General features: G+C 39.9%; 1 protein-coding gene across 4 annotated transcripts in view; it reads right to left on the bottom strand.

Moving 5' to 3' along the window:
* The window catches only part of LOC138964732 (inositol 1,4,5-trisphosphate-gated calcium channel ITPR1-like), a 194835-nt gene extending 179609 nt beyond the window's left edge, over nucleotides 1–15226 (bottom strand). For all 4 annotated transcript variants that reach the window (XM_070336765.1, XM_070336763.1, XM_070336764.1 and 1 more), the window contains exons 1-3: nucleotides 14975–15226; nucleotides 11279–11349; nucleotides 9603–9715 (exon numbers count right to left, since the gene is read on the bottom strand). In XM_070336765.1, coding sequence (XP_070192866.1) covers nucleotides 9603–9715; nucleotides 11279–11349; nucleotides 14975–15057 — 267 coding nt within the window. In that variant the 5' untranslated portion in view covers nucleotides 15058–15226. The remainder of the gene's footprint in view (nucleotides 1–9602; nucleotides 9716–11278; nucleotides 11350–14974) is intronic.
* Between the last annotated feature and the right edge of the window lie 11158 nt (nucleotides 15227–26384).

Genomic DNA, 26384 nt, shown 5'->3' on the forward strand with positions numbered 1-26384 from the left:
GAAGAAAAAAATAAATTCACAAGAAAAAAATCCATACAAAATAATACTAATAGCTGTGTGTGTGTGTGTGTGTGTGTGTGTGTGTGTGTGTGTGTGTGTGTGTGTGTGTGTGTGTGTGTGTGTGTGAAAAGCAAGCGCATGTCCAAAGAGAAATCAGACGAACCCAGAACATATAGATACTACTAGCTCAGTAGATGTGCCACTACCGTAGACCAACCGTCTGATTGACCAAGACTCCATGTGGTAGACATTGACATCACCACATCTCACACGCTTCTTTACCTGCAGGTGTGCCATTCCTTTTTCATCAAAACCTCACTCTGACCTTGCAAAGCTTCGTCGATCAAAATGCATGCTGGTAAACTGTACGTCCACCGGTATTCTTTGAGTAGTTCAGTTCCACTCAAATAAGATAACTCTCTGTTATCACAGCTGTGACAAAATGGAAGTGGACGTCAGGTGTTTTTCCCCCGTTTATTTTTTCTCTCCAGCCTGCCTTTCCCCAGAGCCCTTCATCAAAAGAGACACTATATATGAGCCTTTGCCAAAAGGTGCCATTTCGGACCCATGTATTTTTGGAAAGCAAGTGTAATTAACTGGATTACCCCAACATGTTTACATGTATTGTGCTTTGAAAAAGGGAGTTTGATGAATGCTTTTTTTAATGTTTTGAAGCCTGTTGTTGTTGTGAATGTTAAATAAAAAATAAAATGTTTCAAACATACACCAGAAACGGCCCCGAAAAATTTTGGACATTTTGGTGTCCTCGGGAAATTTTCGATTTTTCATGGTCTGCATCACTTTATCGGTTTTAATCAGCGTATTTCATACAGTCTAAGCATGCAACTCTTAGTAGAATGTGCAACAATCGTAATTAGAACCAGAATTTACCGAAAACCTCGCCCAGTAAATACCCGGTTATTTTCGAAGGCCTCATGTCCGCAGACCAACTTGTTTACAGATTCGATTTTCGCCGGTCTTGGTGCTTTGAATGGCCGCCATTTTGGATGAAAACGATAGTTTCGTGTTCGAGGAAATAAAAGCAGTGTGTTGCATTTGAGTCAGAATTTGCGAAGTTATTGTATCTAGCAGCTAAAAAGAATCGATGGAGTTTAATGTCCGAAAGTAACGTTTGACACATTTTGTTATTTTTGCAATTTTCACAAAGAAGTTTCGCGAGTATTTTATACAAAAGCGTGGAAACCACTAGCTTTGCTTCTTTGGCGTTTCCGGTCACCGATTCGATTGAAATCATGGAGACGACGAGCCGTAAAGTTGAGAAAATATTGTACTGTCTGTTCAGGGTAAGGTGTAGATCTATACGTAACGTTTGACACTTTGTAGATCTAATGTTTGACACTTGCCCATAATTCTTCTCCCGACGAATTGAATTAGCTTATATTATCCCATGACCTGCCTCTTTATCTCTGTTAGCTGAGGAGGTGATTATTCTGAATATTCCATCACAACCATATGGATATCCTATGGATATCCCATCACAACCGAGTTTCGATCTCAACTGTCATTGGTCATTGTCTTTGATTTCAGAGTACAATTGAATAATTTATGGAGGTCATCTGCATATTCAGAGTTTACAGATGGACTACTTTTTACAATTAGTCAAGTTTTGACTAAATGTTTTAACGTATAGGGGGGAATCGAGACGAGGGTCGTGCCGTGTGTGTGTGTGTGTGTGTGTGTGTGTGTGTGTGTGTGTAGAGCGATTCAGACTAAACTACTGGACCGATCTTTATGAAATTTGACTTGATAGTTCCTGGGTATGATATCCCCAGACTTTTTTTCTTCATTTTTTCTTATAAATGTCTTTGATGACGTCATATCCGGCTTTTCGTGAAAGTTGAGGCGGCACTGTCACGCTCTCATTTTTCAACCAAATTGGTTGAAATTTTGGTCAAGTAATATTCGACGAAGCCCGGACTTCGGTATTGCATTTCAGCGTGGTGGCTTAAAAATTAATTTATGACTTTGGTCATTAAAACTCTGAAAATTGTAAAAAAAAAAAAAAGTTTTTATAAAACGATACACATTTACGTTCATCTTATTCTCCATTATTTTCTGATTCCAAAAACATATAAATATGTTATATTTGGATTAAAAACAAGCTCAGAAAATTAAAAATATAAAAATTATTATCAAAATTAAATTTTCGAAATCAATTTAAAAACACTTTCATCTTATTCCTTGTCGGTTCCTGAAGAGAGAGAGAGAGAGAGAGATAGAGAGAGAGAGAGAGAGAGAGAGAGAGAGAGAGAGAGAGAGAGAGAGAGAGAGAGAGAGAGAGAGAGAGAGAGAGTGAGAGAGAGAAAGAGAGATAGAATGAGAGAGAGAGAGAGAGTTTGTTTGTTTGTTTGTTTGCTTAACGCCCAGCCGACCACGAAGGGCGGCCACACACACACACACACACACACACACACACACACACACACACACACACACACACACACACACACACACAAAACCCGACCGACTGAATATGTAAGTGATCCACGTGTGAAAACCAAAACATAACAGCGCGATGACAGCCAACATTTCTATCCCCGACTGACAAACAGTAACACTGCATGCAAACTGACTTGGGTCAACGATCAAACCAGCACGGCCCGAACTGAATTTGTTGCGCTGCCATTATCGTGCGCAATTCTGGTAAAAATATAAACCCGGTATGCCGAATTGAGTATAACGAAAGTCGATGTCATATACATGATACACAAGGATATTTTAAAATGACTTTCAAAATGTAAAAGCAGATAGCAGACCTTTTTATAAGCAATTTGAATGACTGAATGTCTACATACAAGTCGAATGACGCCGTCCATTATGCTGACAAATGGGAACTAGCTATGCGCATGAATTCATTGACATGAATTTCGACTGCGGAGGCTTTTGGCAAGCTGAAAACAGGCACGGGCAGGTTTTAGTGGAAAAAGTAAGTGTTTTTAATGAAAACGTCGGAGTAATGGGATAAATAGCTTACACACTCCGAGTTCTGATTATCTTGCATATTGTGTAACCTATATACAACTGCTTGCTACTTTTGGAGGCAAATTTGATTGAAGAAAAATTCGATCCTCTGTTTTTGTTAATATCCGTGTTACGATTCAGGAGGATACGTTCATATCCGTGCAACGATTTAGGAGGAGACATTTATGTCCTTGTAAATATTGTAGCCAAAGCTGAAAAAATGCTTTTGGGTTAGCAGGGGGAAGGAATATTTTCATGAGATTGTTTTAACACCACCCCCCCCCCCCCCCCCCCCTCCCCAACATAAAAAAAAAATCAAAGTTTTTTTTTTTAAATTTGGATTTTGCTAGGATTTTACGTACAACTAATTAAAAAAATTCGATTTGATTGAGAACCTTGTTCCAGATGTACATAGACATTAGGTTAAAACTGTATTCTAAATGTCTGTTTGAATATTGTAGTTATTTTTGACATTTTCATTGATTTCATGTCCACTGACTCCATGTAACACGTGACAGGTAGAACGCAGATTTGACCTGTTTTGAACATGATGTTACTTTTTTTGTGGTGCTTTGATGTTCCATAATTACCTAATCTTCAAAATATGAATGTATCCTAAAGGTCTATTTAATATCACAGTTGTCATTTATAACATTTTGAATAATTTCATGTCCACTCACACAGTGTAACATGTGACACGTAGAATGCTGTTATGACTTGCTTTTAACATGTTTTGCTATTGTTTCTGTTTTCATATTCCATAAATAACCTAATCTTTAGATTGTAAATGAAAAGTTAGTGTATGTATAACATTCTGGTTGTTATTTCAAATATTATGAATATTTTCATGTCCATCAATATTTTTGTAACACGTGACACCTACAACAACATGTTTAACTAGTTTGAGCAAACTGTAACAACTTTTAGGGATATTTTTAACATGTGTCAGTGTTTCTGTTGAAGTGTTATATTTTATTTTAGGGTTTATACTTCTTGTGGTTACTTAGCAGAAAGTATCAGTTTTGACTTTTATGATGTTTGAGCGTTTTGCGACATTACGTGACACTGCATTCAAGATTTGGCTCCAAATGTACTTTTAAAGACTGATAATGCTTCTGCAGGGTCTGTTTACTAGAAATAAATCATTACCAGTTGTATGAAATGATATTAATGGCTTCTGAGGTCAGTTTTGTTGCACATGTGGTTTTTCTTAAAATTGGCGTTTTATGGCATATTATCAAACCGTACACATTTCCCAAATGCACAAACCATTCTTTTATTACACAAATGTGTTCATCAAAGACTAATGTATCACTTAAAACACCAAAAAAAATCAACTGAAAAGGTTTAGTTTGTCACAAATGTCCAAGCACCCCCCCAGCACCTTTTGGCAAAGCCTCATATATGTTTTCTGCAAATAAGTCTGTCGGGGATTGTATGGGCCGCAAAGAGTTGCCTCTTGGCCAACGCATTCCGGCCTTGAAGAAGAACGAGGCAAGTTATTAAACACGGTCTATTTAGACTACTTACTGAGGTATGTGTGACAGGAGTGGAAGGGGGGGGGGGCAATTGAGTGCCACTGGGAGAATCAGAGCAGCCCAACATGATAAAGTCAAAACAACGCGTAACGACTATGTCACTCTGGCATCACGCCTGACGAGAAGGAGAGCGACAACAGCTGTATGTATGCAACACACATCCTGCTCTCCGGCAACCTCCCCGCGCAGAGACACAGACATCATGACTGCACGTACAACTTGCTTCTCACCACTGAACAGAGGTTGGATGACTGTACGCTCTCATCTGCTCCGACACAAAAGCACGCAACCCACGCTCAGACCTGCTATCTGTCATCTACATCTGGCACTAAGTAAGTGAGCCACTGATTCCCTTTGCAAATGGCCGTTACAGCATCGGGGTGGTGTTCATTGAGTAACAGAACACTTACTAGCAATCATGCAAGCGGGGCTAGATCGGCATGCAAGACAACAGAATCTGCGGGAAAAGTGTAAGAATCAGCCTCCGTTGCAATGCTAAAGAAAATGAAATAATTGAATAAAAACAACGATATAAAACAGTTTTTTTGAACTTTTGCACACTCTCTGTTTCGGATTGCAAAACAACGAAAATATAAATGTCGGTATGCTCCATCACATTTGTATCAGTTTACCATTGAATAAATTTGTGAAAAGCAATCAAACCGGCGATTCTGAAATCTCCCTTTCTTTTAATAAAGAATTAAATTACTGACAGTGCTCAACGCTGTGGTACATGGTATACGTTTCACTTTTGATTTTGATTATTAGAATTTTTGTTTTGTTTTAAACTTAAAAGAAAGTTCTCATATCTATCAGAATAATCCACAAAAGCTTCGAGTTTGTTATGATAAAAACATGGTTGGACATGGCTTTCTCCGACACCCAAATTTCCTGAATTTTATTTGAAATTTCCCATGATATTGGTCCTTCAGTCAACGTCATTTCATAAACCGATCCCGGACTTCACATTTTCCAATAACAAAAGAACTGACAACCACATTTCGCAAATAATGAAATTCTAACCCCAATCTCAACCCCACTTGTTTAATTGACTTCACGTGCGACATATATGGGCTAATTTTGTCAGCTGCTTCCTGTTCATGACTGTCATAGTCCGTCGTGCGACAGGTGGTTCAAACACTCTTCGTGAAGAAGTAAGTTAGGACTGCGCCCTATTTCGCACGCCGTGGACTAAATTGCACAATCCTTCGCATTTAAAAGCAATCCTGCTCAGTGGCATTAAATAAGGCCACAAAAAAAAATAGGTGTGGTTACGGTAACATAGCCAAAAAAAAATAGGGTAGGTAGGTAGGCAATCACTTTCTTTTTTTTTTTACTTTTTTTTCTAATGTGTACAAATTAAACCTACTTGACAGGGAAATAAGTGTGCGACACGGGCGCTTTCGCTTTCATTGCGTTTTTTGCACTCGTTTTTTTTTGTGTGTGTTTTTTTTTTTGACAAATGTAATAAAAAGTTATAGGATCGGCCCCTAAATATAGGGTAGGTCGGGTTACCGTAACCACACCTATTTTTTTTTTTAGGCCTAAGTTAAATCATAAACAAATTGATACTCTGCACATAAAGCAGCCAGACTGTTAACTTGTTGTGTCTGGGATGGTGAGCCGAATCGAAATTAATTCATTAAAACAAATCCGACCCATGCACAGGAAGCAACAAGGCCCTTAACTTGTGGAATGTGTTCCAGTGGATGGATGCTCTGGGCAGATCGGAGATGGTGTACTGTACATGACCACTTACATAAGAACAACGGCACCTGTGTGTGTGTGTGTGTGTGTGTGTGTGTGTGTGTGTGTGTGTGTGTGTGTGTGTGTGTGTGCGCGCGCGTCTGTACACGTGTGCCGCATACGCTCGCGCGAGGGTGTGAGTGACTAGAATTCCATTCATGCATCATTTTATCCGCATTTACAAATTTATGCACAAAAACACCCAACCTACCCCTATACCAGCATAAATACACCTAAACCAGAATCTGAAGATACCTCTGACGTAACAGCTCTATGTAGCGAAGACGGAATAAACACAGGCGAAGACAATAAACACCTCTCTTCCGCAATCAATCAGATAAAGGAGAAGACAGAGAGAAACATTACCCAGAAAAACTAACATTGCCGGATCTTGCCGTCTGGTGAATAATTCTCTCCCACCGGTTTGACATTTTCAGCGGCCTACAGGGCATCATTCCAATCCTGTGTGCGTGTGTGTCTGTGTGTGGTTGTGCGTGTGGAACTCTACTGGCGGTTTCATCATGACTTTGTGTACTATACCTGTGGCGCACACCTGTATACATGTACGAGTACTTGCGCCTGTGTGTATGTAACCACAGATGGGCTAGTTATAGCATTCTGTGTCTGTATGGCTCTCTCAACTGGAGAATAATGAACATTATAACTTATATCAGGGACGCTTATATCCTTCGCATTCGTTGTCATTCACCCCACACTTTTTGGGCAAAAATTGTTGCTCCATAAACAGCAAACGTGCCGCACAATAATACGCCCCCAAAAAGTGTAGCACATCTGCAGTTTTTGGGACAAAAAACTGTATTTGTGGAGAGTAAAATAAAGGAAAATATGCACCATAAAAAAAGACCCCAAAAAAAGAGATTGAGAGCAGTGTATGACTCCCTCACTCACTGACTGTGACATGCACACGTTCCAAATGACAAACACTGACGGACTAGGACAGTAGTACAGAGAGAGAGACATATCTGCATTTCATTAACTTTATACAGCATTTGCACAAGGTGTCAGAGACAAATGTAAAACAGACTCGCAGACAGTCTAACTTTCTCTTGCAGGAAATATGACAGCAGTTGACCTCTTTTAGGCCCGAAATGGCATCTGAAAGGAGTGGAACACTAGCACTCATAACCTTGTACATTATCACCTAGAACTTCCATGAAAAGGTGCAGCGTATTAAGGTTGGGGAAGAGGGAGCGTAAACAGACATCGCGCAGATAAAAGAACGAAAAAAAGAACAGAACAGGAGAATAGACCCCAGAAAAACATCACACAGTCATACTAGGACGAGCATCAACAAACACCACACAGATAAAAGAACAAGAACACAATAATAACAAACCAAAGGATAGGCCTCACGGACAGACTCATCATACAATGAGCATGAATACATCACACAGAGAAAAGATCACACAGAGAAAAGAACACAGCTCTATTCCATGCAACCGGTGTAACACGAGAAAATTACTCCCACGAGATTTTTTACTCCGGAGTAAACATTTCGTACGAAAAAGTTACTCCCTTTACGAAAAAAGCACTCCCCCATTGCACGAGAAAATTACTCCCCAAGACAGGTGAGTTCCGAGTAAACATTTCGTACAAAAATGTTACTCCCCTGACGAATAAATAACGAATAAATTACTTCACCCCAACACGAGCAATTTAACCTCCCATGCCAGGTGTACGAAATTTTTACTCCCTTGTCCCCTGTTAGTCTTGGTGGTGGAAGGGGTGGAAGGAGGGTAGCGCGACATTCGTGTGCGCGAGATCACTTATTGGCATTATCCCTTCGCCCGCATCCCATTTTTGCGTACGAGATTTTTACTGGAAGTAAAAAAAATGGGGAGTAAAAATTTCGTGGAGGGAGTAATTTTTTCGTGCCTTGGGGAGTTCTTTTCTCGTACAAAAAGTGTACTTGGAGTAAGAATTTCGTACGAAATATTTACTCCGGAGTAAATTTTTCGTGGAGTAAAAATTTCGTGTTACACCGGCACTATAAAGCTTGCAGGCATCAAGAAGATCAACAAGTCGCGTAAGGCGAAAATACAACATTTAGTCAAGCTGTCGAACTCACAGAATGAAACTGAACGCACTACAATTTTTCAGCAAGACCGTATACTCGTAGCATCGTCAGTCCACCGCTCGTGGCAAAGGCAGTGAAATTGACAAGAAGAGCGGGGTAGTAGTTGCGCTGAGAAGGATAGCACGCTTTTCTGTACATCTCTTCGTTTTAACTTTCTGAGCGTGTTTTTAATCCAAACATATCATATTTATATGTTTTTGGAATCAGGAACCGACAAGGAATAAGATGAAAGTGTTTTTAAATTGATTTCGAAAATTTTATTTTGATAATAATTTTAATTTTTAATTTTCAGAGCTTGTTTTTAATCCAAATATAACATATTCATATGTTTTTGGAATCAGAAAATGATGAAGAATAAGATGAACGTAAATTTGAATCGTTTTATAAATTTTTTTTTTACAATTTTCAGATTTGTAATGACCAAAGTCTTTAATTAATTTTTAAGCCACCAAGCTGAAATGCAATACCAAAGTCCGGCCTTCGTCGAAGATTGCTTGGCCAAAATTTCAATCAAGTTGATTGAAAAATTAGGGTGTGACAGTGCCGCCTCAACTTTTACAAAAAGCCGGATATGACGTCATCAAAGACATTTATCGAAAAAAAGAAAAAAACATCCGGGGATATCATTCCCAGGAACTCTCATGTCAAATTTCATAAAGATCGGTCCAGTAGTTTAGTCTGAATCGCTCTACACACACACACACGCACAGACAGACAGACACACACACCACGACCCTCATCTCGATTCCCCCTCTATGTTAAAACATTTAGTCAAAATTTGACTAAATGTAAAAAGTACGTACTGTGGAACCTCCCCTTTCAGACCTCCAAAAATCTGAGAAAAGCAGGCATCAAAAAGGAGGGAGTCTTAAGTTAAAATGGGGGTACATTTACAGAGGTTACGAACAGAACATCTCAACATACTGAGGTCTAAAATGAGAGGGGGTGGGGTGGTCTTAAAAAAAGGGGAGGGGGGGTCCACTGTATCTTGAAGTCATGCAACAGGATGGCTCCATCACAAAAAGGTACACATTCACAGAGACAAACAAAACCTTGCAAGTTAGACATTTAAGTCGCAAACACAGAGAAAGACACACAGATATTAAAGCTCGATCACAAAAAGGTACACACTCAGTGATTCACAGAGACAAACAAACAAAACCTTGCAAGTAAGACATTAAGTAGCAAGCACACAGAAAGACATACAGATATTAAATCGGGCGTTCCACTGTACTCACATGAAGTCGTTCCAACAAAACTGAGTCTGGTGTGGAAGTGGTCTGTTTCTGAGCACTCCAGAACTGGTTCTGAGCAGAGTATCTGCTCATAGGACACACCTTGAAGAGGCAATCTGAAGGAAAAATAAAAACAGTTTTAATCTCATGAATAACACACACACTTGCTCAGTGACACACACACAAAAAGGCTGACTTATTAGATACAGCGGAACCCCCTTTTTAAGAGCCCCCTTTTAAGACTCTGTTTTCTCAGACTTTCTGTTCATAACCTCCGTAAACTATAATTACATGTACCCCCATTTTAAGACTCCCTCCTTTTCAAGACCTGAATTTTTCAGATTTGTGGAGGTCTTAAACGGGGGGGTTCCACTGTAATGTTCCATTTTACTGTGATAAGCATTTATACACAAATTTTGTTTAAATAATTAAAAACTAAACAGATCTGGGAATATATTAATTATCTCACAAACAAGTCAACAAATATAATACACACACACCTTATTGCAAATTTTCATTGAATTTATGATTATGCAGCGAGTAAAACAAAACAGATCAGGGAATAAACTAATAATACAATTTGATAGCACACATAACTCAGTTGGCAAGAAGCAAGGGAACATGTTTTAACTTCAGCTCCCTTTAAAATGGTGCGAGAGAGAGAGAGATGGAGGGGGGGGGGGGGGGGCAGAAGGACAGAGAGAAAGCAATGAGAAAGAGAGAGACAGAGAAGGCAGAATGGAGGGATTCAGACATAACTGCATCTGTATTCACGTACATGTATAATGATACACAAAATAATCGAAAAAGAGTCGCATCGATTTTAAGCTCAATGCAACCAGGAAACATTTAATGATTTATGCGTCTCCATGGAAACAGGACTTGACTTTTTGTATGACCCCAGTGATCAGCTTAAAGGGAAATAACATTTGTATTGATGTCTCAGAATCAATATGCAGTGACAGGTTTAATAGATTTGCAAACGCAACAGAGTGTACACAAACCAGTATCAACTTTCGAACAATTAAGCAGGATTTCATGTTATCGATTTGCTTCAGTTCACAGATTGCTGTGATCAGAAAATCATGGATGGTGGTAAATCTAATACAATGTAATCTACTTTTCTATAACTATTCGCCAAGTACTTACCTTAAACACGAATCATGGTAACAACTTTACTACCCTTGCAAATGTCGTGAACAATGTCACTTATCAAGATCTAATCCCAGAAAAAAACATGGATATCTGCTTGAAATTTTCCAAGAATCCGTGCCAGTCAGTGTCCTCTGAACATTTCCACATTATCCAGAAATTATGCAAGCCTTTTCCCAAACCAGTAATTCTTCACAAGTATAGATTTTCAGTCAAATCTGTCTTTACAGATAACCAAAAGGGGTTGTTATACACAGGAGGATGCTATGAAAAAGTGGATCATAATAGAAGAAAACGTTGTGATCGTTTGGAGTCGGAGTGGTCTTTATGGGCAGGTGGTGCTTTCACAAGGTGCTTTCAAGGACACGTTTGACTGCATAGAAACTTTAGCAGTAAATAACACCTGACAATTTCATTGAATTCCTGCATGTTTTTGCTGCCGTATATTTCGAATTTGATTTACAAAGGAGGAGGGGTCGGACTATTATTCCAGCGTGTGTTCAAATTGATGGTCAATCAGTACATACCTCTGAATTTCTTGGGTGGGTTTCCCAAGTCCCCCGCTTCTGGCTGCACCACACATCGGTCATCAACCAACCTGACAGAGAAAAAGGAAAAATCGCAGTTCAGAAAAATGGATGCATCCACACAAGAACATTAGGTTCAACTTCAAGAGAATAACAATTTATGAAATTGCATAAATCTGCATACATGTACACTTGACTTGTGACTTCATGTGATTTTGAGAATTTGCCAAGGAACACATGTCTGATGTACAGTGGAACCTCCCTTTTAAGACTCCCAAACATCTGAGAAAATCAGGTTATAAAGGGAAAATTCAAAAAGTCATTTAAAAAAAAAAATTTAATAAAGGGATTTTGAGGGGTCTTTAACTACAATTTAAGGGGCGTCCACTGAAGTGAGGAGTGCATGGAAAAAAGGTTTTAAAAGTCTTAAAAAGGAGGTAAAATTAAACAAGAAGAGCAAACGCTCGATCGAGTCACTTTCGCAGTTCTGAATATTATATGAGGCATCAGATGGACAGGAAGAAATTGCTATTCACAACACAATGAGTCACGTTCACATAAAATTTGAGCCCGGTCACTTTTATAGTTTCCGAGAAAAGCCCAACGTTAAGTTGTGTGTTGCCGAACAGAAAAGGCTAGTTATCTCCCTTGTTTTTCTGATAACGTTCGTAAAAGGCTACAGATGTAAATACTTTGATGTAAAGAATAATCCTACAAAGTTTCAATCACATCCGATGAACTTTGTCAAAGATATAAAATGTCTAATTTTTCCTTTGACGCTGACCTGTGACCTTGAAAAAGGTCAAAGGTCAACGAAACCATCGTTAAAGTGTAGAGGTCATTGGAGGTCACGACTAAACAAAATATGAGCCCGATCGCTTTGATAGTTTCCGAGGGGCGTCCACTGAAGTGAGGAGTGCATGGAAGTCATGTGCAGTGGGCTAGTTCAGTAGCAGGAGCTAATTTTTCCTGTATGTTGCCAGCTCAAATAGTGGCATCCGGATACAGTCTTTAGGAAAATTAAAGGACACACTTATAAAGTCTGGCAGTACTTACCTTAACACTCGCAAGCTCTGATAAAAGTGATTAGGCAGTATTACTAGCTTTCATGTAGACTACAAACTGCACAACACACTTGACTATCACATGATCTTGCTGCTAATTAATTTACTCCCTCGCTGAGCAACATACTGTTTATTGATTTTCAACATCAAGCATCATTTTCAATTCAATCACAAGTTCAGTTAAGATTAAGCCTCCATAGACGAATGTTGTATTTTAAAATCATTGTGTGCAGATTGTAATATCAGTTGTCACGGAGTTCGACTCACAGACACTGACAGTCACCTAAGTTTACCCTCTATTTAACAAAAAAATCTTGTACAAAACCAGGCAACTCTGCCCAGCACTGTTTACAGGGGACCATACCTTGTATGCCTCAGGTCTCAGATACCAAGAAGCTATTAAGAGTGTCTGAGGTGAAAGTCTGGCATACATTTCAATTATCTACATGAGAAGATAAACCAGTTCATCTCTCTGAACACTGGGCAAGCAGAAAGGCTACAAGTACAAGCTATGGAGAAAAAAAGCGCATTCAATTTACTGAATAAGTTAATACTTGCAGAATCTTACGGGTGCCTGTGCTCCCTGGTTTTACTACTTGCAATGTATAGAAACTAAAAATCTTCAGTCTCCCCCAGCTGAGTTAGATTTATAATACCTAAAATAAATGTTTCACGCTCATAATGTCTGATTGCAGTGATTCAGTGTATGGTTCAACAGCAATATAATTATTATACATGCACTGTCTTAAGTGGGCGGGGATATAGCTCAGTTGGTAGCGCGCTGGATTTGTATTCAGTTGGCTGCTGTCAGCGTGAGTTCGATCCCAGGTTCGGCGGAAATTTATTTCACAGAGTCAACTTTGTGTGCAGACTCTCTTCGGTGTCCGAACCTCCCCCCGTGTACACTACATTGGGTGTGCACGTTAAAGATCCCACGATTGACAAAAGGGTCTTTCCTGGCAAAATTGCTTAGGCACAGTTAATAATTGTCTACCTTAGTACCTATACCCGTGTGACTTGGAATAATAGGCCGTGAAAGGTAAATATGCGCCGAAATGGCTGCAATCTACTGGCCGTATAAAATTTCATCTCACACGGCATCACTGCAGAGCGCCTAGAACTGTACCCACGGAATATGCGCGATATGACTCATTGATTGATTGATTGAAGTGTCTTCCTTTTTCCGTGTCTCTCTCTCTCTCTTAGCTACTCCCTCTTTCACTCCACCCCCTTCCACTTTAACCAACCATACAACACTTAATGTAATTTTTTTAATCCATTCCGGAATCTTTTACAAACATGTTATTAGCTTACGAAAAATGAGATTTAGATGCACATTTACACACTGTGAACACAGGATAACCTTTTAAGTTTTATGTTATCTTATTATCTTATTCTTAGCTAAGGTGTGAACCCATTAAAATGCATTGGCAGTACACCCCTAAACGTAGAGCTAGAGGAAGCGATGAAAATGCCCAAACAAGCTGTGCAAGTTTGACTGCTTGTTCGGAGCTTGCAGATCACTGTATGTTTGTACACCGTATACACTCCCGTGCTTGCTCACAGTCACACTACAAGCACTCCCCTTTCCTGAGGCTTAAACTGTTAATGTTATAGCATGTACACCTTTACCTATATACTGTAACTGTCATGACACCATTAAGTGGATTACTAAAAAAAAATACAGCTGGTCCTGTGGTCGAGTGTTTTAGCACAGGAAGCTAGTTATTTAAAACCCAAATTACATACTGATAAATACCAGGTCTACACTATCAACTTTTATTACAGGGTTTCATTTACTAGTGCCCCCTGCGCCATTGGCGCATTAAATCTGAAAATGTCCCATCACAATTTCCGTCAGTGCGTCAAAAGGCGCATTGAGATTACATACCACTGCGCCACCAAATGTACACTTTACATCGGATTACACACACACACACACACAGATAACACGATATAGCGGCTAATTCTCAGATGGCACCATATTGCACCATTTTGCATCTTCTTTGGTCAAAACGCGTACAGGCCTCTTTGGTGCTTCTTGCCTTCGACTATGTCCCATCGGAATTTGGTTGAGGGGGACAAATGTCCCATTGCCTTTTTCTCCCAAACAAAAACCTAGTGTACACACCTCTGCACACTTATGCAGTGCACACCGTTGCACTATCCATGTGTGTAAATGAATGTGTGGATAAGTTGTAAAAAAAACACTATTTTTATTTTCAGATCGGCAGAGATGAACTGAACAACCTGTACGTATTTTTGCTACCTGCATGGCAAGTTCTTGCACATAAAAAAAACCAATGGGCTGCATTTTGTGATAACACGTCCACTTTCCCGTGAAATCCGCACAGGTGGGTAGACAAGATAACGGCCGGACTGTGTCTACAATTTATACGGCATCTATAATGGGTGTGGACCTCAAGCCGAGTCAAGGCATTGCATGCGACTGGATGTGGATGATAGACGTTCCATCACACACTTCTTCGTCGCAGTACAAACAATCGCCAAGGATTTAAATGCATATTGCAAACGCAACGAAACGCATGAATCGTCTCTTCTTTATCCGGTGAAAAGTTCTGATAGTGGGCAGAATCATGTGAGGATGTACCAGAAGAGGAAGAAAGCTTACCCCAGTGTTGACAGAAAGCCATTGACGGTGCCTTCCGCGTACAGAGACACAATGTCACCAACATGGAGAAAACTCGCAGACATGATTATCCAAGGCCTATCTTGCCTATCCGCCTCGATGTGTGCACGATTACGCACAGATCGGCACTGCTAACTTTGCATCATGTTTGCTACAAATGCCGATCTTCAACAGCACACAGGTTTTCCCAGCCTTACTCCCTGCTGTGGGCAAGTGCACTTCTGCTCACACGCAGAGCTGCGCCAAAGTTTACTTTCGTATTCAGTAAAGTTACCCGATTGTGTTGAGAGGTCGTTTCGTACAAAGGCAGTGAAAAGGTTTTGCGTTGGAAACGAAAGAAAAAGTAGGAGTGTTTATTGTATAATTCGCTCTGCATTATATTATAAGACGACAGTATAGGTGTGCAGAACCAGTCTCCTAGTTGGCATTCTAGGTGAGAACGATCACACTGAGAATGAAGAGAAGAAACGATTTTCACTCCCGTGACCACATTTCAAGGAATGTCTTGCTCAGAACACTTTTACTTACAGCTATATCGACAGGGGGAACAAGCAGGATGTTAGGGGGTGGCAGGGAGGAAATAAGGTGGTGGGGGGGGGGGGGGGGGTGGAGGGGTCATTACTTTTTTTCGTTTTTAAATGTTAGGTACATGCAATCTGAATTAAAAACAAAATGCAGAGACAGTTAGAAAGACTAGAAAAAAACAACCACACAAACGTGAAAATAAACAACCAAACAAATAGACAGACAGACAAACACAACAACAACAACAACAAATGAAAAATAAACAATCAAACATTCAAACAAACAAATAAACAAACAACAAACAAGCAATATGCAATCAATTAAAAAAGGTATATATATATGAAATGAATGTTGAACAAGCACTTGAAACAAACAAAGAGTTTGATCATTATGTAACCAGGAAAAGTCAAATACATTTCTGACAAACGTAAAGAATCACCTTTTCCTGATTTCGGGTCTTGATCAAACATGAATAAAATTCAGATTTAACGTTCCCATTGGTAGCAACAGCCCTATGTATTGATGTGGTGTAATTTGGCACTGCTGGTGCTAGCAGAACAAATATTCAAACTATCCATTTGAATTGCGCAATAACACTCCAATAAACTTCACCAAACCTTTTATTTGTATCAACAAAATTGTTGTATGTACACAAGCAGTCATTAATATATATTTAACTTATTTTGGGGAAAACTATTGTTTGTTGACAACCTTCACTGTATATCATTATTTGGTGCGCATAGGTCAGTGGAACAAGGGAATCAACTTCATTTGCACGGTCACTAAAAATGTCAGTGTTGCCTCCCTTTACTTTATCCACGTTGTTGCCGTTAGTAGGGTTACACTGGTCACATGCACAGCTCTTGAGCAAAACTGACCAACGTTCTTCCACGATCTTTATTTGTTACTACATGTAGCTGCAAAATGTCCGTCCAGTGTTTCATGATATTGAAATTCCAAGTTTTGATTACGCATTTTTTCTACATAATCGTCATAAAACAACCTTTACACATACATTTAGCTGTAGAACCAGAGACATAGATAGACATGTATGTATGTCTCTGGTAGAACTTTGTGATGCGGCCAGTTATAGTAAAACCAAGTATATTGCCAGAAAGGTAATGTATTCCCCTACCGTTTGAAACAAAGAGTTTCATTTTTCATCAATTAGTTAGTTATGCAGTGTACCGGAGACCTAGGACACCCCCCAAAATCAAATTCGCAAAACTAAATTTGCAGACACTAAAATACACAAAAAATCCAAATAAGCAAGAGTGACCCCGTTTTTGATCGCAAATTGAACAACTCATTTTCTACCCACACAAATTGATTTGGTTCAGCTGTTGTGCCTAGCAGTGTTGTTTTGCCATTTTGAAGAAGACTGGTGTCAGCCTCGTCAGATGCCGTAAAAGACTTGTTTTCGCGTCATTTTGTGTGTGCATTGTGGGTAAAAAACCCGTAGTTTAGTAATGGCTAGTTGTATTGCTTTTAAAGTTGACACGAATATTGTTAATACAATTGCAAAAGAGTGTGTAAAATACCATGGCGTTTTGATGAGTGTTTTGGACGAACTGGAACTTTTCAGAAAAGTTTGATTAAACTGTAATAACTCTTTTCAGTATAGTTGCACAAATTCAGTATTTTGCACACTTCAACACAAATGAATATTACAATTAGGGATCCATTTTGGAACAAAAGCAACAACGCGCTTGGGTGGTATGGAAATGTGGACACGAAACAACAATTACGAAACACAGGTCTTCCAACATCAAAACCCAGTCCAACGCAGCAGACTGAACTGGCACGCTTTTTATTGCTATGAGTGACGTAGTAGTGTAAAATCGTTGCTTCAGCAATGCTGACTCCAAAACTGCCCCTTTGAGAAGCTTGCTGAAAAACACTTCAAGCTGTCCAATTAATTAATATATCAAACAGTCTTGTTTACGTGAAAGTTGAAAATGCCATTATTTGCTCTATGTATCTTTAGTTTTATGTTGTGCTTCAAAAAATCTTCTCATCGAAAAGAAACATATGAATCTGATGCGTATTTGAGTCTGTCTGACGCGTACACTGAGTTGTATCATGTTACTTTGGAGTACAGTGTGCTTTTTACAATGACTCATTCGCCAAGACCTCTTTACAGGTTCATATAAGGCGCCCAGACTCCTAATATGGACAAGTTGTGAATTTTTCTGTATTTAATTTTTGCTGAATGTTGTTGAAAGCTAATTCTCTCTAATTAGGCCTGACAATTTACTAAAGAGAGAACAACTACCAAGCACAAAATGAAACTTCTTCGCAAGAAAACAAAGTTAACTATAGTTATTTGCATGAAACAAGAAGTGGTCCATATTAGGCAACCTTCCCCTAAGGAAGCATTTTTGGCTCACGATAGTGTAGCCTATGCGATGGTAAACTTTGTCTGTCTGTGCGTATGTATGTATGTACATGTATGTATGTCTGTGGTAGAAACTTTAACATTTGACTAAACACCGAAATACTCATTTCACCTGGTTATTTTTCAAGCATCATCTTCAAAGTATTGAAGTAATGATCAACATATTGTCGGCATGTGTGTAGTTAAAGTGTGAATCCAAAGAAAACGGGTGGTGGGGGGTTTTGAGGGGGTAAAAGCAGGTGACTGATTTGTGTCGTGTGTGGTATGTAGACCAGGTCAGGGGTCAAGATCAGGTCAGGTCGCGTGAAGGATTGTGGTATAGATTCACTTTTCAGTTCTCACCGAGCTGCATTCGCCGATTCGGGGAAGACGATTTCACATTGTTCGGTTTCTTAGCTCCGGAAAAATACATAAAAAAGATACCAAAGGAGATTTCCTAGTTTGATCTGCACAGCGTGTTTCCAGTGTCTGCGCGAGGAAGAGCTGTCGAAAGCGTAGTGTCGACCTGGCAGTCGTGTCCCCGGTAAGTACAGACAGATCTAGTGTCTCCCACTCTTACAACGTGTCACCTACTGATAATCCTTTTCTTCTTTTTATTTCAGCAGACACGGATATCAAACACAGTGCTAGGTAGTCACCTCTAGTGAAATGAGTTGATCTAAAGTGCCTGTAATGTTGGGATGTCTTTGTTCTTGGTTCGAATTATGTAAATTTCAAGACTTGCAGTAGAGTCTCAAGTTTACTCTGCCCGTATAAAACTGTCCACCATTTACTAACTTGAACATGCAGATATAAGGAAACGGAATGAATCTGTTCTCAAAGTCAAAACATGCTCTGTCATATATGGTTCTGTCTGTAAAGACAGTTTTTGGCTCACGTAAGTGTAGCCTATGCGATGCTAAACTTTGTCTGTCTGTGCGTGTTTATGTGTGTGTGTATGTGTGTGATAGCAACTTTAACATTTGACTAAACACCGAAATACTAATTTTACCTGGTTATTATCCAAGCACCATCTTCAAAATATTGAAGCAATGATCAACATTGTGTCGGCATGTGTGTAGTTAAAGCGTGTATCCAAAGAAAACGGGTGGTGGGGGGTTTTGAAGGGGTACAAGCAGTTGACTGGTTTCTGTCGTGTGTGGTATGTAGACCAGGTCAGGTGTCAAGACCAGGTCAGGGGTCGCGCGAAGGATTGTGGTATAGATTCACTTCTCCAGTTCTCACTTCTGCATTCGCCGATTCGGGGAAGACGATTTCATGTTGTTCAGTTTCTAAGCTCCAGAAAAGTAAATAAAGAAGCTACCAAAGGGAGATTTCCTACAATTTGATCTGCACAGCGTTTTTTCAATGTCCACGCGAGGAAGAGCTGTCGAAAGCGCAGTGTCGATCTGGCAGCCGTATCCCGGTAAGTACAGAGACAGATCTAGTGTCTCCCACTCTGATAACGTGTCACCTACTGTTAATCTGTTTTGTTTAAATTTCTTTTTATTTCAGTTGACACGGATGTCAAACACAGTGCTAGGCAGTCACCTCTAGTGAAATGAGTTGATCTAAAGTGCCTGTAATGTTTGGATGTCTTTAATTGTTCGTGGTTCGATTTATGTGAATTTCAAGACTTGCAGTAGAGTCTCAAGTTAAGTTTACTCTGCCCGAAAAAAACTGTCCATCATTTACTTGAACATGCAGATATAAGGAAACGGAATGAATCTGTTCTCAAAGTCAAAATGATCACGATTTTTTCCTCAGATTCAAAACATGCACTGTCAAGTGTCATGGTTTTGTCTGTACCTTGCAACAACTTCCTTGAACTTGAAAGACAGTTTTTGAATGCTAGATCTGTATCGCGTTTCATTCCAGACTCGATTCTCTCTTTGATTGTACTGTTTGCTGTTTACGCACTATCATGATTCGCTATGTAACGTTTGGTAAGCTTACCTTGCAACAGCTTTCTTGTCTTTGTTGGCACTTTTTTTCAAGGCAGTACAACGTAAGATTAGATTCTTTCGGACAGAAGGTAGAATGTGAGTTTTGAGACAACGACAGTCGTCCAAAGAAAGCTTGCTGTGGCATTTGTTTGTAAATAATGGTACATGTGTCACAGTGATTCTGTATTTTTCTGCGGTTGATGTGGTTTCTTTTTTCCTCTCTTGTTTTTTCCCTCCTGAGTTGATCGTTATCATTTAAACAAGACCCTCAGAGAATACCTCCGTTGCTCCTTAAAATGGAATGTGAATAGTGTGTTGTTTGTTTTGACCGTCAGAATTATTTTAAGAACCAGGCTGCTGCAGTCAGTTGACATGTTTCGCATATTGTAGGGTTACCATGCTGCATAGGTAAAGTGGCTTGTATAACCTGACTATTACCGGCACGGTTGGCCTAGTGGTAAGGCGTCCGCCCCGTGATCGGGAGGTCGTGGGTTCGAACCCCGGCCGGGTCATACCTAAGACTTTAGAATTGGCAATCTAGTGGCTGCTCCGCCTGGCGTCTGGCATTATGGGGTTAGTGCTAGGACTGGTTGGTCCGGTGTCAGAATAATGTGACTGGGTGAGACATGAAGCCTGTGCTGCGACTTCTGTCTTGTGTGTGGCGCACGTAATATGTCAAAGCAGCACCGCCCTGATATGGCCCTTCGTGGTCGGCTGGGCGTTAAGCAAACAAACAAACAAACAAACAAACCTGACTATTCTGTTTCAAAACACTGTTTATATTTGTGTAGGTTGTAGCCATCATAACTAATCGCATTTTGCCATTTGTTTCAGAAAGGAGGTTAACCTACAAGATCGACGCTATGCCTCAGCCACATGAAGACTTCCGAATTTAGATCCACTCGGCATGGTGACAAGTCTTGATGAAAAGTATGGGACTGAGGACAGCAGTGGAAAAAGTGGCCACATGGCAGGTACCTATTGCTTAGTGTCTGCAGTGTAAAAGACAGATAAGCTGATGGTAGATTTGCAAATGAACACAATGCCCTCTATACTGGTGATTTACGACGGGCAAGCAACAATTATGCTGATGTAGTTTAAATGTGTGTCTGTGTGTACGTGCGTGCTTGTGCGGTTTTGTGACGGTATGTTTGTGTGTGTGTGTGTGTGTGTGTGTGTGTGTGTGTGTGTGTGTGTGTGTGTGTGTGAGGATTGCACAAGATCTCATTCAAGGACAACTGCACCAACAACAAATACACAGTCATTTTATCTGTTTGCCTTCTTTTGAAAATTATACATGGAGTTGATATGATGCGTTAGTTTTAACTGTGTGTGTGTGTGTGTGTGTGTGTGTGTGTGTGTGTGTGTGTGTGTGTGTGTGTGTGTGTGTGTGTGTGTGTGTGTGTGACGGAGTGAGTGAGTTTGTGTTACTGTTTGTTGATTTCTTACGGGAGCCTTGAAGGCTTCGCCTCTTGTTAAATGCTATATCTACCTAGATAAGATCTAGATCTGTACCGCGTTTCACTCACCTCTTTGATTGTACTGTTGGCTGTTTACGCACTATCGTGATTCGCTAATGTCTGTAATGCTTGGTAAACGTACCTTGCAACAGCTTCATAATCTACTCCATGTATAATTTTCAAATGGAAGGCAAACAGATAAAATGACTGTGTTGGTGTAGTTGTCCCTGAAGGAGATCTTGTGCAATCCTCTCACACACACACACACACACACACGCACACTCGGACACACTATTAAACTGCATCAACATAATTATCATGGCAAAGCTTACCCTAGAGCTTGCGTATCAAGATAATATATTCTTGGAATTGTCATAGACTGATATTCATGCGTCACGATGGTCACACTGACAGGTTCACATGAGGTTATTTTCCTTGTATTGGTCCTCGCACTCCGAAGTCTATGATATTGTCCAGTGACACGTTGTCCTGCTGGCAACCAGCTCCGTCACAAAGAAGACCATTATCTCTCATATACTGGCTGTGTGAAAGCTATTAAGGTCAATAACAGAAAAACCGTGTACTTCCTCACTGCAGCCCTGGGAAGCTTTTTACTCCTGTCCCACTCAATCATCGGGATGTTCCTGTGGTAGCACAACCTCTTGTTTAGAGTACACTATGCACTATGTCTTTGTATCAGAGAGTTGTAATGTTAATTTGTAAGGACGTCCTTTCCTGAAACAAATGAAAAGTTGGATTACAACGCTGCAGTGTTCTCTGCCCTGGATTGTAGCTTGCCCGTCGTAAATCAGCAGTAGATATGAGGGTACTGTGTTCAATTGGAAATCTACCATCACCTTATCTGTCTTTTGCACTGCAGACACTAAGCAATAGGTACCTGCCATGTGGCCACTTTTTACACTGCTGTCCTCAGTCTTATACTTTTCATCAAGACTTGTCACCATGCCGAGTGGATCTAAATTTGGAAGTCGCCATGTGGCTGAGGCATATCTGACATACTCTCAGCGTCGATCTTGTTGTAGCTTATCCTCCTTTCTAAAACAAAAGGCAAAATGCGATTATTTGTGATGACTACAACCTACACAAATATAAACTGAAACAGTGTTTTGATAATGAATGGTCGGGTTATACAAGCCACTTTACCTATGCACCATGGGAACCCTACAATATGCGAAACATATCAACTGACTGCAGCAGCCTGGTTCTTAAAATAATTCTGACGGTCAACACAGTCAACACACTATTCACAGTCCATTTGTTTGGACGACTGTCGTCTCAAAACTCGCATTCTACCTGCTGTCCAAAAGAAGCTAATCTTACGTGAAGTTGTTGCAATGTAAGTTTACCAAACGTTAGCGAATCATGATAGTGCGTAAACAGCAAACAGTACAATCAAAGCGGTGCGTCCCGCTAGCGCTACGTGTCATTTGATTTGTGCTACGTATCGTTTGCGCCATTTTTGACTCACATGCGAAGCAAAAGTGAGTCTATGTACTCACCCGAGTCGTCTGTCCGTCCGTCCCGCCGTCCGTCCGTCCGTCCGTCCGGAAAACTTTAACGTTGGATATTTCTTGGACACTATTAAGTCTATCAACACCTGATGTGGCCTGATGGTGTATGGTTACAAGATCTCAAAAAACATGTGCGGCAACTTGACCTCACTTCAAGTTCAAGGTCACAGGGGCCGTAATTGTTGTCTTAAAAACGACCATTTTTCACATTTTCGCATTTTTTTCTGAAGTTATCGAGAATGGCAACCTTAGCTATATATGCTATACAGGGCAATGTAAGCCCTATCTTTGGACACCAGTTTGGTTGACCTTGCTTCAAGGTAAAGGTCGCAAGGGTCCTTTAAAGTTGGATTCTATACATAGTTTGAAGTGACCTTGACCTTGAACTATGGAAGGTAACTCTTCCAAATCTACATATGTGTGAGGGAAATACATTATACTTACAAAAGTGAGTCTATATACTCACCGACATCGTCCGCCTGTCCTTCCGGGCGTCCGGGCGTCCGTCCCCCCCCCGTCCGTCTGTGAAACCTTTAACATTGTATCTTGGACACTATTAAGTCTATCAACACCAATTGTGGCCTGATGGTGTATGGTTACAAGATCTTCAGAAACATGTTTGGCAACTTGACCTCACTTCAAGGTCAAGGTCACAGGGTCCTTCAAAGTTGAAATGTATATATTTTGAAGTGACCTTGACCTTGAACTATTGAAAATAACTCTTCCAAAACTACATATGTGTGAGGGAAATACATTAGATCTTCAGAAACATGTTTGGCAACTTGACCTCACTTCAAGGTCAAGGTCACAAGGTCCTTCAAAGTTGAAATGTATATATTTTGAAGTGACCTTGACCTTGAACTATTGAAAATAACTCTTCCAAAACTACATATGTGTGAGGGAAATACATTATATTTTCATAATAACTCACATTAGGTTACATATCTTCAAGTTCCAGGTCAGTTTGAGTTAAACTGATATTTGTCAAAAAAGAGAAAACAGGCGCCAGACTAGAGAGAAGTCGGAGAACTGACGTTCCTTGTTCGACTCGATCCCCTAATGACCAGCGATTAGCATTTTAGGATGGAGAACCTTTTGACACAGTATGCACCATAACTTGGATGCAATTACTGAATGTGCAACTCACAATGGCATTAGTTTTCTGTAATTATTTTCTTTACTGAATAAATATTGTTTTTCTCAGTTTTATTGTAAAATTATTCTGAAAGAAAGATCAAGGTCTGTTCAGCATGTGAGTCGTGTGGGCTTTGCCCTTCTTGTTTACATCTGGCCCTCGCCCTAAAGAGGGACTAGTCTAACATTGCTAAAGAATAAGCAAGTAAAGAAAACTACTGCTACATGATTATAATTTAAAAAAAATTGTTTGTTTGCTTAACGCCCAGCCGACCACGAAGGGCCTTATCAGGGCGGTGCTGCTTTGGCATATAACGTGCGCCACACACAAGACAGAAGTCGCAGAACAGGCTTCATGTCTCACCCAGTCACATTATTCTGACACCGGACCAACCAGTCCTAGCACTAACCCCATAATGCCAGACGCCAGGCGGAGCAGCCACTAGATTGCCAATTTTAAAGTCTTAGGTATGACCCGGCCGGGGTTCGAACCCACGACCTCCCGATCACGGGGCGGACGCCTTACCACTAAGCTTATAATAAAATGAAAGTAAGAACATATCATCAATTTACATACAATACATTGCTTAAATGAAAAATGTAAGTTCATTTGACATGAGTTAAGAATTATAGACAAAATCAAGGAAAAGAAAAGCCAAACAAAGAATGTCAAGTGGCAGCCCAAATTTTCGACCTGTTGCCAGGCCTTCCTCAGGGGCGTGTAATTCTGCGAGACGCCAATTCATGCATCAATTACTAAGCAACACAATACCATGGTTATTTTAGTTACGAATCACAAAGCAAATATTTCAAAAATAAAATTTACATTCAAGCTTAGATCTACTTTCGTTTTGATTGTAATCAAAACAAATGTACACGTGCGAATTCCAAAGTTATTACGTCAAAGGTATACGTATCTTGTAGTGACGTATTCGTCGCTGATGACGTAATTTCAAAGTTCGAACAAAATGGATACTTATTCTTGCCGTGAACAGGCAAAAGTATCATTCTGATGTCTCTTCAATTAAATGCGTAAGTACTTTAACACATTTGTTTATGCCAAAGGTTTGCATAAATATACAACACTTAACCCTTCGGACAGAATACATAAACAATATGTATCTCAACTATATGATATACTTATATGAATTCGAAGATCAATAGAGAAGATACACTAAGTAGGTATGTTACAAAGTGCGCACGCAGCTCAATTTTTGACGTCATTGAAAATGACCCCCCATTTTCTGATCACTCACACTGGCTCAGTTTTGGCGTCCTCTTTTCTATTCTTTTTCAAATTTACATCACATGGGCACCCTGTCGAAGACGTAGAGCACATTCTTGACTTTAAGATTGAGAAAGATGGCGAGTCCAACACTGTCGAGCTCGCCGGCCAGAATATCGGGCGAAGAAGACACAAAAGAGGTACTTTTATAAACCAATTTATAGCCTTTGAACTCTTATGAGACCCCTCTGAACAGTTAGTTTGACCATTTTCCTGCTGTTTCCCAAAGTTTCAAGTCGATAAAGCGATGCGAAGTACCTTTTAACGGATGCGCCGCTTTGCGCCCGGATTGTCACCCATGTTGTATTCACATCCAACATGGCGGTCGGTAAAGTTCGTCTGCTCTCAGTTTCATACTAACTTACTAAAACAAAAAAAAAATTTATTTTTTATTTTTTATAGTTGTTTAGATTCTGAACCTTTCTTTTGATACCAAATTGAACAATATTGATAAACAAATGTGTGAGTTACAGTTAATTTTAGCTGAAAAATGTCAAAAATGGTTTCAATTTATCCTCTTTGCCTCTATTACGAATTTTATTACTTTAAAAATTCATAACTCGGGTTACACTTATCCAATCTCAAAGTTATATATACCATTGGAATGCTGATTTTCTGCTCTTTCAAGTGATATAGATCAAAATGTTAAATGAAAATTTTGAATTTTTTTGTAACATACCTACACTAAGATTTAGACATCTTCATGCTCATGAACTTTTGATAACATTCCGACAAAACATTCTTCGACGACAAATGTTTACTCTCTCTCTCTCTCTCTCTCTGTCTCTCTGTCTCTGTCTCTGTCTCTCTCTCTCTCTCTCTCTCTCTCTCTCTCTCTCTCTCTCTCTCTCTCTCTATCTCTCTAATTCACACACACACACACATACACACACACACACACACACACACACACACACAGACTAGACACACACACACATACACACACACACACACACATTGCTGATTGCATGGTCTAAACGAAAGCTGCATGTAATAGAGTGTTTACGGATCAGAATTGAGTCCACTCGGCACCAAAGTTTTTAATTTTGCAATCCAGAAAGACTCTCTTTTCCACCTCTCATCCCGGGTCGAACAAAAGACTCTTTCGATCACAATGCACTCCATATCACCGA

This window comes from Littorina saxatilis, linkage group LG4 (assembly GCF_037325665.1).
Source record: "Littorina saxatilis isolate snail1 linkage group LG4, US_GU_Lsax_2.0, whole genome shotgun sequence".
In the NCBI taxonomy this organism is placed as follows: Eukaryota; Metazoa; Mollusca; class Gastropoda; order Littorinimorpha; family Littorinidae; genus Littorina; species Littorina saxatilis.